Source organism: Penicillium hordei, assembly GCF_028827395.1.
Source record: "Penicillium hordei strain IBT 12815 chromosome Unknown utg000002l_segment0_segment0, whole genome shotgun sequence".
NCBI lineage: Eukaryota > Fungi > Ascomycota > Eurotiomycetes > Eurotiales > Aspergillaceae > Penicillium > Penicillium hordei.
The window spans coordinates 1,283,679-1,296,024 of NW_026623143.1; the positions used below are offsets into that span (position 1 = coordinate 1,283,679).

At 49.4% G+C, this 12,346-nt stretch overlaps 3 protein-coding genes across 3 annotated transcripts; 1 reads left to right on the forward strand and 2 right to left on the reverse strand.

Annotated features, from left to right (window-relative positions):
• Nucleotides 1-241: 241 nt before the first annotated feature.
• Nucleotides 242-1,747, forward strand: N7537_003782 (putative cyclin-dependent protein kinase complex component; the record flags this gene model as incomplete). Its single annotated transcript, XM_056894840.1, has 2 exons — nucleotides 242-1,414; nucleotides 1,466-1,747. 2 exons carry the CDS (start codon nucleotides 242-244, stop codon nucleotides 1,745-1,747), a joined length of 1,455 nt encoding a protein of 484 aa, XP_056754588.1.
• A 3,326-nt stretch (nucleotides 1,748-5,073) lies between these two features.
• Nucleotides 5,074-6,006, reverse strand: N7537_003783 (uncharacterized protein; the record flags this gene model as incomplete). The annotated part of the gene is made up of 1 exon (XM_056894841.1): nucleotides 5,074-6,006. One exon carries the CDS (start codon nucleotides 6,004-6,006, stop codon nucleotides 5,074-5,076), a length of 933 nt encoding a protein of 310 aa, XP_056754589.1.
• Nucleotides 6,007-7,058: 1,052 nt separating this feature from the next.
• Nucleotides 7,059-12,310, reverse strand: N7537_003784 (nuclear pore complex Nup192/Nup205 family protein; the record flags this gene model as incomplete). Its single annotated transcript, XM_056894842.1, has 5 exons — nucleotides 7,059-7,109; nucleotides 7,174-7,442; nucleotides 7,491-7,646; nucleotides 7,702-12,036; nucleotides 12,124-12,310. The coding sequence occupies 5 exons, from the start codon at nucleotides 12,308-12,310 to the stop codon at nucleotides 7,059-7,061; spliced, it is 4,998 nt and encodes a 1,665-aa protein (XP_056754590.1).
• Nucleotides 12,311-12,346: the final 36 nt, after the last annotated feature.

Genomic DNA, 12,346 nt, shown 5'->3' on the forward strand with positions numbered 1-12,346 from the left:
GACCGGGGATTTTCCCCGATTCTGTGGTCTAGCCCTTGTGGTAATTAAAAGTGTATGCAAACCCCTCTCTCTCTCTTTTCCCTTGTATTGCGTATATCATTTCTATCCTCTCTATCCCCTCTATCCTCTCTATTCTCTGTATTCTCTTTTTTTCTACGTACCTGTGGTTTAATGGCCTCCGAGCTGCGACCGCCTTGCTGACCCGTGTTCCCGCAGAAAAACAGATCACGATAGCCTTGACATGGGCTCCGTTGTCGTCAACCACGTGCCGTCGGATCATAACGACGTGTTGGGAGGTTCAGACTCAGTTTACTCGTTCGCCCAGCCAATGGACACTCACTCGACTTCCTCCTCAAATCCCCCCACCTCTACTGCCCCACCGTCCGTAGGCTCTGCTCGGCTTCCTGTGCATGCGAATGATGTACCGGCTTACATCAACTCATACACACCCCAAGCTTCCCGTGCTTCTTCCGATACTCCCAACTTCACCCCACGACCGCCCTCGATGACGTCTCATCCCAACCATGCCTTTCCTCCGGACTCTTACACGTCAACACATACCCCACCAACCCAGAGCGGGATCAACCCATACTCTTCTAATCAGCTAGCGCCGGATTCACCGCGCCTCCAACCCACATACCAGTCCATGCAGTCTGTGCCAGGCTCCGAAGCCAATTCACCAAGTCGCATTCGCGTCCAAAGCTTGTCCCATATCCAGAGTCTCGCCAATGAGGATCTGATGGGATCGCGGAGCTCCCACACTCCCGGAACGGCGTCGCAGCAACGACAGTATGAGATTAGCTCCATGCCGGTCACGGAGATCATCGAGATGGTCGCTGGGCTTCTGACCAAGATCACGACTACAAATGATATGCATCACGAACATGTACATCGCCACATCCCGCCACCCGAGGGCACCTCCAACCTTAGCCCTCAGGCTACCAGCGTACTCGCATTCCACGGAAAGAATGTTCCGACCATCACCATCCTGAGTTACTTGACTCGCATTCACAAATATTGCCCTACAACCTACGAGGTCTTCCTAAGCTTGCTGGTCTACTTCGACCGTATGACTGAGCTGGTCAACCGCGATCAGCTCGACCACCTGCACCAACGTTGGGACTCTGCCGAGGAATCCGGATCTTCATCCGCATCTACCGAGTCTCCAGGAGACCACCAGATGCAGGATTCTCCAATGGCGACACCTCCCCCCTCCACAGGCTTTACTGCGCAGGACTCGCAGGGGTCGAATACTTCGATCTCACCCGGCCTTTCACCTCAGTCGGATCCTGAGGCACTTTCACATTTCTTCGTCGTTGATAGCTTTAATATCCATCGACTGGTCATCGCCGCTGTGACCTGTGCAAGCAAGTTCTTTTCTGATGTTTTCTACACCAATTCACGTTATGCAAAGGTATGTGATTCTTGATCTGACTAATGGATCACAACTAATCATGATATACAGGTTGGCGGTCTTCCACTGGTGGAGCTCAACCACTTGGAACTACAGTTCCTCCTTTTAAACGACTTCCGCCTCGCCATCACCGTCGAAGAACTAGAGTCATACGGGACCATGCTCGTAGAGTTCTACGCAAGAGAGGTTGTGACCCAACAGCAGCAACAGTACAGAAGTCTTCCCCGCCCGATTGATCCCCCAGCCAACACATACTCTGATGCCATGTACATGCGATCCCGCAATAAGCCTCGCGACCACGCCGAGTTCGGACAAACTCCGACACCACCGTAGTGCGTTCATCGGATACCTGAGTTTGCCATTCCACGTGGCCCATTGACTTTCTTTCCCTAGTCCATGATCTACCTGTCTTATCTTTCTCATATTTCTGTTGCTATCCTCGACCCGTTGAGCGTTTGCTTATCTCATATCTCGCACTCAACCTTGTATCCATTCCGGTTTCTGGCGTCTCATACCCTTCGCCCCCCCTCCACCTTATACTCACACACCATTCACACCTCTCTGGATCTGTTTCAGCGCATTTACACGTCACGACTTGTATAGAGTTTTGGTTCTCAGGCCGGGCTTTGTGGGTTGTCTCTTTACAACTATTCCCCCTTCTTGCAACATACATAAACATCTACTTGATCTTGTTACTGGTCTTGTGAGTTTGTGCTGTCTTCTCTTATCTTTTTCATGGGTTGGCGTTATGCTGGCGCTTTTCTTGCATCCCGAGTTTGTTTACAGATTAACGTGTCGTCCTTTAGGAGTGGTCTCGAATATCCTTCTAATATGCTTTTCTCTCATTACTGCTGTATTTTTATTGTAGTTGTAGCCCCGTGCATTCGTGGAGTGGTTCGAGTATATCAATCCTCGACCTCCGAGTTTCGAGTTTCGAGAACCGCATATTTCAGAGGAGCATCATGCAGTGATTTGATATTAATACCAGAACCTCAGGCTTCATCCCTGACGATAGCAAATAAGTTAATTCTGTGTAAAATTAAACAAACCAAACACTACAGGGCAGATTTCGGGTCTCGGCCTCAGGCTTTGTTATAATTAGCCCTAAGTGACAACCCGAAACACCTATCATGCATATTTATATCATACATGGAAGACATGATATAGCTTTAACTCCAGTCTGAACAGAGTCTGGTTACACTTCTATCAGTTATTAGCTGTTAGAAAATGCTGTCATACTATAGACAAAAAAAAAGCGCTAATCCCATTCTCTCCTTGATTATCACACTTGTCTTCTATATTTTGAGACGAAACATGATCTGAATTCAATCTCAATTCTCTCCTGTACAGGCCTGGCAGCTGTGTCAGCCATTTTTATGTCGTGGTCTAATGACTGTGCTTCAACTTAACCCGTGAGGAAGCGAGAACATCCACAATCAACTCCCATTTCCCTGTCCCTGACGAAGGCTTCTCTGGAGCTACCTACAGCGGCCACGAAATCACTACTCATTCTTGTGGACTGGTGAGTCTGGCAATACCCCAAGAACAGTAGGCTAAGTACTGACGAGGATCATTGAGTCCTGCTCATCTCACTTCGACCATCTCCATCTTCATCTCCATACCTAGGACAGACAGCGCGTATATTACAATGAATACGGATACCGCAGCTGCAAACAGGGATGTTCCAACAGTATCCTCGACGGGAGGTGATCTTGCTCTATTCGCAGTTCTTGACAGCAATCGAGAACACTGGTGTCTCAACTGCCACGGTGCCTGGCATGACCAACACGCTCGCGCACAATGACACCGTGATCAACAGAGGCACTGGAACCCTATAGGTAATGCAGAGGCAATTTCCCAGCACCGACCGTGACGACGGGAATTGCTAGGACGAGACCATTTGTACCTGACGTCTGGATAGACATCCTATGATGTTCTGGACGGTTGCTTGTACACGAACAATAGTAAAGCTGGTTTCGTATTCGATGGTCGCCCATTTCAGGGTTGTAGACAAGCACAGACCACTTAAATATACTCGGCTTCAACTTCATCCTTTCTTCTTCATACCCCTCGCACTGCGAGAACACATGATGAAAAAAAGAAGAAAAAGAAAAGAAAAAAGTATCAGGATACCAGCGGATACTGAAAAGTCAATTAGCGCAGCCACAGAAATCCATGCATCAACATACTCCCTTCGCCAAAGGATGAAACCACCACACGTCATGCTGCCTTCCGCATATTCACAGCTAGAGACGTTCGCCCTACCCCTCCCCCGGGAGTCATGTGGTTAGTATGCAATCAAGACGAAGAAAAACAGAGTGGAATCATATTTACCTTGAAAGAAAGAAAGATGAAGCCACCATATGTCCTGCTGCCTTCCACATGTTCACAGACAGAGACGTTCGACCGAGCTATACGATGTCAGCATACGAAGCAGGACGGCCTTGCGGCTCAACCACGCTGTCTCCAAAAGTATTGAGGGGATAGAATCAAGGGGGAAAGCAGGTTACCAAACGCTCTGCTGCCCTCCGCACATTCACAGACAGAGACGTTCCCTTCGATCGGTTCGATTCGTGGCGACGATACCCACCAACCAACTGTGGATATTAGCGGATAGAGCCATCAGAGGCCTGGAGTATACTTACCCCCGTCACCACTCCAATTGAGCCACCATACGCTCTGTTGCCTTCCGCACGTTCACAGACAGAGACGTCCCCAAACCGCTCCCCCGGAAGACATGCGGTTAGTATGAAGCAAGCCAAAAGGACGGGGTGGAATAATATTTACCTTGAAGGAGAAAATAATGAAGCCACCACACGTCCTGCTGCTTTCCGCATATTCACAGACAGCGACGTTTGATCAGTGCAATTTTCGATAGCGACGCCCACCAGCCACCTAGAATTGATTGTCATATTAGCTCTTGGAACCATCAGATACTTGACAAGGACTTACCTTCGTTGCCACCCGATTGGGCCACCACACGCTCTGTTGCCTTCCGCACGTTCACAGACAGAGACGTTTCATTCTATCGGTTTGATGCCCGCCAGCCACCTGGAATTGACCGCCATGTTAGCTCTTGGACTTGAAGCCATCGGATGCTCGAAAATACTTACCCTCGTCGCCATCCAATTGAGCCACCACACGCTCCGTTGCCTCCCGCACGATCACAGACAGAGACGTCGTCCCCCTTTCTCCAAAGTACTTACCATATCCCCAAAACAAACCAAAACAAAAAACAAAACAAAAAACGGCAAAAAATCAACAAGAAACACAGAAAGCAATGTTTTTGGGAGGGTTTTTTGTTTTCACAAAAGCAAACGGCAAAAGCCTCAGCAGAACAGACCAAAACGCCAACAACCAACACGAAAGCAATTTCTGGGGGGGTTTTTTGTTTTCACAAAAGCAAACGGCAAAAGCCTCAGCAGAACAGATCAAAACGCCAACAACCAACACGAAAGCAATTTTTTTGGGGGGGTTTTTGTTTTCACAAAAGCAAACGGCAAAAGCCTCAACAGAACAGAACAAAACGTCAAAAAGCAGACCCAGAAAGCAACAACAACAACATAAAGGCAGCAGAGGAAGGAGCAGGGAGAAAGAAAGAGGAAGCCAGCCAGTCAGGAAGGAGCGAGGACACCGAATATGGACCGTCAGCGGCAGCATCAAAAGCACGTCCCATAAATGGTCAGGAGCACAAGCGCAGCATATAATGCTGGTGCAAGGCATGGGAAGCAGAACCCCAACACAAGGCAGAGCCCACAGAGGTTGTAGAAGCAGGTGGCGAAGGGGCCATCCTGAACGTGGGTGTGAACCGCACGTACATGAACCTCTGCAGGTAGATCGTAGGAGTGGGGAGCAACCACATACTTGGGCGCAAGTGCAAGGGACGATACTTCAGAGGGAGTATCAGGGTCGGGAAGTGCACGCTTCAGGGAGGACATGTCGGAGGCAAACCCGCGTGGTGAACCATCAGGCTCAGGCAGGGCATCCATCAGCGAGCGCATGTCGAAGGTGTCATTTGGGTCCGGCAAGGCATCGGTCAAAGAGAACATGTCGAAGGCAGACCCATGCGGTGAGCCACTGGGGGCAGGCTCAGGCAGGGTGTCCTTCAGGGAAGCCATGTCGAAGGGGGACCCATCGGAGGAAGGTGCAGATTGCGGAGAACGGGGTTGAGAGGAATACGCAGCGGCGAGTTGGCGGGCACGAACAACGCTCATCCACTGGGAATGGCGTTCGTACCGAGGTCCATCGCTTCCAGGAAGCTTGGAGAGGAACCGCTGGTTCGAGCCTGAGGTATTCGAAGTGTACAAGAGGAACGACTTCGTCTCCGCAACTTGACCTTTTTTGAAGATGGTCTTCTGGTACCGATCCTTGCGAGCCGGGATTGTCCTGACCCGCTCTAGGAAGAGTTTGTCCTCGGGGAAGTGTACAGTCTTCCGGACGCGAAGCTCTTCAGAGGGGGTGGAGTCCCGGTCAGAGTCCGAGGCGGCGAGGCATGACTTCAGAGGATGTGGGCGATGTTTAGAAAGGAGCTGGAGGCGAGAAGGATGAAGCCTTCTGCCAAAAGAAGAAGAAGTAGGAGAAGAAGGGTGCATGATGAAAAGCTTTGAAAGCAATAAGAAATGGTTTTGTAGTCAAAAGCAAGAGCAATTGAAAAATAGCCAGTGGCATGGGGGAGAGAAGAAGAAAAGGAAAAGAGGAAAAGAGGACTGGGGGGAAATAAATAACAAGTTGGGGATGATCCATGGCAACGGGCAATGGCAACAGGAAGGTACGATGAGATGCTAAACAGAATACGATGAAGCTATACAGGAAGGAACTATGGGTGGCCATGGAAACCAGTTAGGGCAAGGAAACTACGACCTCACCAAAGGCAGGAGCATGGTATCACTACTATATACTATATACTACATGTATGGACTTTGGGATATACTCCAAGATTTGATATGTACAGTCAACTCGGGATTATCAAATTGATGGGAGTTAGGGCTAGATTATAATTGGGACCGAAGCATCTTTCTTTCGATGGACTATACTCTGTTTTGTAACGCTGCTTTGTGTCTATTCTTTTCGCTGTGCTGGCTAGAAGACGAAATCAGCCAGCAAAAATGATATCTAACAAGATGACACGAAAGACATCAAAAAAGACATCAAAAAAGATACATGGCCAATGCCCCTACCAAGTATATTAAAGATTATGCGAGGGTCCAAATGAGTAATTGTACAGTATCATGAACCACAGTAGTACGCATCTTTCATCAGGCTCCCAAAAAGTTGTCGTACATAATCGTCAACGATGCGCTCAGAGCTTTAATGCGAGGTTTGGGGTGTGCATTTTCTGGGTACGCCTCGGAGCCTCGGACGGATCAGTTATCCATCAGAGAAACATAGCCTCTCGACCCAGGAACTTAATTGTTGGCTTTGTTACTTCGACAAGAGTGAACATAGCACTCATTTCTACAAAATATAGCCACAGCAAGGCCCGAACGGTCGAAGTGGACGGACATCTTACACACGACAGATTAAATGTGATGCAAATAAATTCAAAATAAAATCGCTCAACCTGGGAACCGCCTGCACTCCACCGGGTCATAATGATACATGCATTTCTTCTCAATTTTTCCAGTGAGCATCAGTAGTCAAAGACTCATGAGAACATCGCTGGGCGGGCGATATGTTGGACTTCCTGCTCCTCGAACTACACTCAGTTAGTCACACGATCATCAATTCGGCTCAATAGATTGCAAGAAAAGAAAACGTACCTCCATGAAATCCGTCGCAGTAACAAGAGCCATGAATGTCTTGACTAGTTCGCATAGAGTCTTATGGTGGGCGGTTGATGTATTTCCAATCTTCGCAGATCGTTTGAAGATTCCCACCATGCATGCCCGGTTTTCGGCCAAAAATATCCGGGTCTGCTCCTTAAGCTGTTCGTTGTGGATACCTCGGGAGAAAACCGCATATACAATGACCTGAAGGACCGAAAGGAGAAGATCGTAATACCTCTGAAGGGCATCGGGATTCTCAATGTCTGAGGAGGTCAGCAAAGTACAATTGGAGCTGGATATGATTGACTGACCAATTCCGATGTCTGGATCAGCAGCGAAAAGTCGTGATTCGTGCACAGCTTGGAAGAGACCAGAGTTGAGCACACAATTTGCTCCGACCTTGGTTTGAGACAGCCGCTGAAGTAATGACAAAAGCGACTCGTAGTATGCCAGTAGTGCCGGGGTATCTGAAGTTTTGATTAGTTATAATAACATGGCTGTTTCAAAGGGGAAATGACTGACCGCTTCCCTGGGCATTTTGAAGTTCGACGGGAAGAGACCGCAAGGCATCCAGGAATAGACTCAAATAGTTTGACCTCGAGATTAACTCGGCCAAAACACAATCAGTTTGGCGATCTAGAACAGCTAAACTGTTCAATAGCACAAGAGCGGAGGCACGGCACGACTCTTGGCCAGTATAGGCGTCATCGCACATGGTCTCAATCAGGCTAGAACCGGCCGCTTTGATGACATGTTGGCTAAGGCGTTGTAGGTTTTCGTGGCCCTTGTTCGACGATGTGATGCGTATTATGTAGTGGGAACAAATACTGTAAAGTGTTTCTCTCAATAACACATTGCCTGTTGCCAGGTTGGTACCTCGGATGCAGAGTTGGAAGAGCTGGTGGAGCTTTTCGTCAATAACATCCCCGCTTCGAGACACATCTGTTGCCGGTGGCTCCGACGCAAGTCTACCGATCAACAATTCTGCCAATCGTGCCAGTTCAAGTGCTTCGGGAAGATCTGCCTCGATTGCCGTTGTGAGCTTGGGGAGAATCAGTTGGATTGAATGGAGAATGAAAGCCGGCCTGCTTCCTTCATCGATAGCAGAGCAAGTGATCATCGTAGCAACGAGCTCTACCCAGGAACGGAGAGCGTGATAGCGATTGATTTGAATCAGGTTGTTCTGCTTTGTTGCAAGAATGAACAACTTCAGATCATTGGCCTCAGCTAGCAACTGTTCCTCATCATGCGGGCGGAGCGGTCCATTGGTCATGAGTTCTGCCTTCCGCATTTGTATCATCTCCTCTACCCCTTCCATACTGTACACGCCATCCTCCCGCTTGCTTTCTAATTGAAGAGCAACATCACCGAGCAAGTAAAGCTCGGGCATGTTGAACTCGCGTCCAACATCAAGATCTGCGAAATCGAAAAGATCAAACACGGACGGACTGGAGGTTGGTTCACCGCTATCCGCAGTAGTATTTCCGAGCAAAACTGAAAGAATTTGGGCATGTAAAGCCGGTGATCTAGCCTTTGCTGTCGAGCGAACCTCGGTTGCAGCATATGTGAAGAGGTGACCTCGGTAAAGCAAGAATTCTGCCAAGGCAGTGGCAGCGTCTGTAAGCCAAAATTCCTCTGAATCGATAGGGAATCCATTCCAGGCCGTGCTCGGGCTGATGATCGGTTGGTAGGCAAACATCTCGCGCATGAATGCCTGAGCACGCATTTCACCAAGGGTGTAGTAGCTTGCCAGCTTCGATGACCACAAATGCTTTAACACTTCGAAAGCCATACGTTTGAGGTGCACTACCCATGATATAATGCCCGCATCGAGGATCTCCGGATAAGACTTCAGGAAATTCACGATGGCATGTAACAAGGAACTTTGATTTGCGAATAGCCCTTCCGATGACACATCAAGAATATTGCCCACGCAGTCGAAGCCCAGCAGCAGATGAGCTACCGTTGGGCGATCTGTAATTGTTCCGAGGCAGCTGTTCAAAAGAGCAAGAAGGCTTTCCCGAATGACATAGCCGGCGGCATTCGGGCCGAAATCAAGTTCTCTTACATCAGGTTCCATTTGTAACACAAGAGGCCGGGATATGCTATCCACGTCGACCTCAGATGCAAGCACCTCCACAATCTTGTTCGAGGATTGCCACTTGATGAGTTCCGGCGAAGTCATCTTGTTGAGCTTTCTGGAACTAGTAAGCTTTTCCAGCAAAGCCATGGAAATGACGGTGAGTTGTTCATGCGCCGTGCCACAATAGAGACAGAGTGACGGGATGAGTGTCAGATTGTTCAGCACGGTGTCCTCAAATGAAGCGAGCGAGGAGTTCGCGACGATGGTCCGGGATGGTACGGGCTGGGAGTGTACCAAAGGCTTGACAATGTTAAAGTATGTCGATTGCATGTCCACAAGCAGGTTCATAACCTCTAGACTCCGGTGCAAGGTCAGAACCAAAACAGAGTCAGGTGACGCGGTAGCAACATCCGAAACGTCTTGTTTAGAGGCTGCAAACAGAGATTTGAGTACGTCTTCGTTGAAAAGCCATTCCACCACGCGGGCGAACGGGTGAGAGCGCACGTAGGTGAGTAGCGATGAAGTCTGCGTCGGAGAATCAGACACGGATGGCTGGCTCAGAAGTAACACTAGGTCTTCATTGAAGGATTTCAAGCTGGCTACAACGAAGTCCAGGCAGTTGAAGGTCAACATGCGGGATTGATACTCGTTAAGATCTTGAATCTTCCGTGAAAAGGCGTGCCCCAAGATGAAATCGATGTAAGGCTCAATCCCCGACATGCGATAAGTTCCACCCAAGGTCTCCGGGAAAGGAAGTGACATTGGGTCGTCAATTGCGTCGGAGGAGGGAGCAGTAAGTGCATTGATAAGAACAACAAATGCATTCGTCTGGTCAAAGTTCTCTCCAATCTTCTGCAAGGCTTGTTGCTGGTGCCAGACGGCAGGGTTGGAAACCAAAGGCACTTTGCTAATGCCGGACGCCCCGGTTCCTCCTGATAACCACCCATCGAGACGGGACCACGTTTCGTTTCCAACGGTGGAAAATTTGTCAGTCATCAATGCGGAGAGAGTTGAAAAGGTAGTCGCCCGAAGGTGCGATGGAATCGGCCCACTGCACAGGTCTAGCAGCGTGCTAACTACATTGAAAGATTCGTTTTGCAGCATCCAGTCTCGGATAGGTCGGCTCTGCTTGCACAGGTGGCCTATCAGCCGAAGGTAGCATGTCAGCATCACTGGGCTCTCAGGCTCATTCATCTCCACCGGCTCTGGTTTCCGTGGACGAAAGATCCCTTGCGGCCCTTGGGGGCTTGTTGTAGTGGAAGGCTTCTCAGTGACCCGAGAGGCGTAAAGCTTTAGTTCAGCGAACATTTGCGACCAATTCATTGTTGTGGATCGTTTGAATTTGGAGGCCATGAATTTGTCTTCTTCCGACAGGAATCGATGCGCCGCGGCTGCATTTTCTTCGCCTTCGGATATCGAACACAGCATTTCGCAAAAAGCGCTCACCCGAGGAACAGTTTGCCGTTTGGACGCCCATTGAAGGAATCCATAAAGATTCCCATCGGGGTCAGCCCAAAATTCTTGGGCGGCTTCTTGTCGGTGCTCAAAGGCGAATGAAATTATCATAAGAAGGGACTCGAGGTGAGTCCGCACCTCTACCAAGCCACGGTGGAGGTTAGAAGTGAGGCCATCTCTGAGTGCGGTGATCTGGTCCAGTCGTTGTGAGTCCTCTTCCGATTTCAGTTGTCGGACCGCGTCAGGCATATTTGCAACGCATGATTCCACGAAGACCTCGAGGTTTTCCATCAAAAGCTCCTTCATAAATCCAGAACATGGCTCGGGATCAGGCAAGGATACGACACTTTCCCTGAGTAGTAATGTCACTAATTCGCTCCGCGCGGGGTCCGCCCATTCCTCGGTGTTGACGCTGGAGCAGATCGCAAGCATGAAATCAAGGGCGCCATCGTCGAGAGAAGACATGAACATCTTCGTACGCTCTTCGGATTCCTTCTCCGCATCGATTGATGGAGATAAAAGACCATCGAAGTACCATCCACTGTATACCGAGAGCCACAGCGCAACAAGGGCGGCGTGGAAATTTGACAGCTTCCAGCCTTGGCCATCCTTGGATGTAGTGACTAATTTGTGCAGGTCTCGTGCCTCCTTCTCGGATCCAGATCCCTCTGGAGAACCATGCTGTACAAAAGACACGATTGTGACTGGAATGTAGTGGAACAAAAGTCCATCAAAGCGATCAATGTTCTTCAACTGGTTCACAAGTATGCGGAAGTCTTCAGAGCTTGTGTATGTCCCCTTGAACATGTAGAATAGGATCGCTCCGAGTGACTCATGCTGCTGTTGCAGACTCGTACGTTGGAATTCAATGGCCTCCATGATATCGCGGTCATTTTCCTGCCCGACAACTGAGGCTTTTTGAACTTGATCTCCAAGGAGCGAGAGCCATTTCTGGATGTCAGCCATGGAACTCAAGGCTTTTCGCGCGAAGAGGGAGGCATTCCGCAGAGGGCCGTTTTTAATTTCCAAAACGTGGGCGAGTGTTTCGTGCATGATAGGGTGGGTCGCTTCATGTTCAATTTCGCGCGATTCTCGGAAAATGAGACGTAGACACTCGAGGGTAAAAAGGCGGCGCTCGTGGAAGCTTATTATCGCAGTGATGAGCGGTGGCCTGTCCAGCGCTTGTGAATTTTCCTGGGCGGCCAGAAACATAACTGCTGCTTCCATTTCATCAATGTCAAGCGCATCCGCAAGTTGCAGTGCGCCTTGTTGGAAATCCTGGTTCACCGAGTATTCAACGTCGGCAACGGTGATCTTCCCTAGCATATCGCATTCGATGTTAGTAGCTTGTCAAAACGGACCGGCAAAGCTTCTTGGGACAACCGAGATATCAAGATACCACTTACCCGAGAGAACAGCTTGACGGCTGGCATTGTTCTTTGCGGGCTTGTCTAGGAGTTTGCGGAAGTCTTGGATATGGATCTCCAATTCGAAACACAAGCGATCGACGTTGGGGAGTTGAGAGTTCGAAAGGGCAGAGAGATCCTGATACAGGCCACGCAGGCCATTCCGAGTGTCCTGGAGCTCTGCCATGACGGCGGGGTGAAGTTGGGAAGTGAAGCTCAAGCT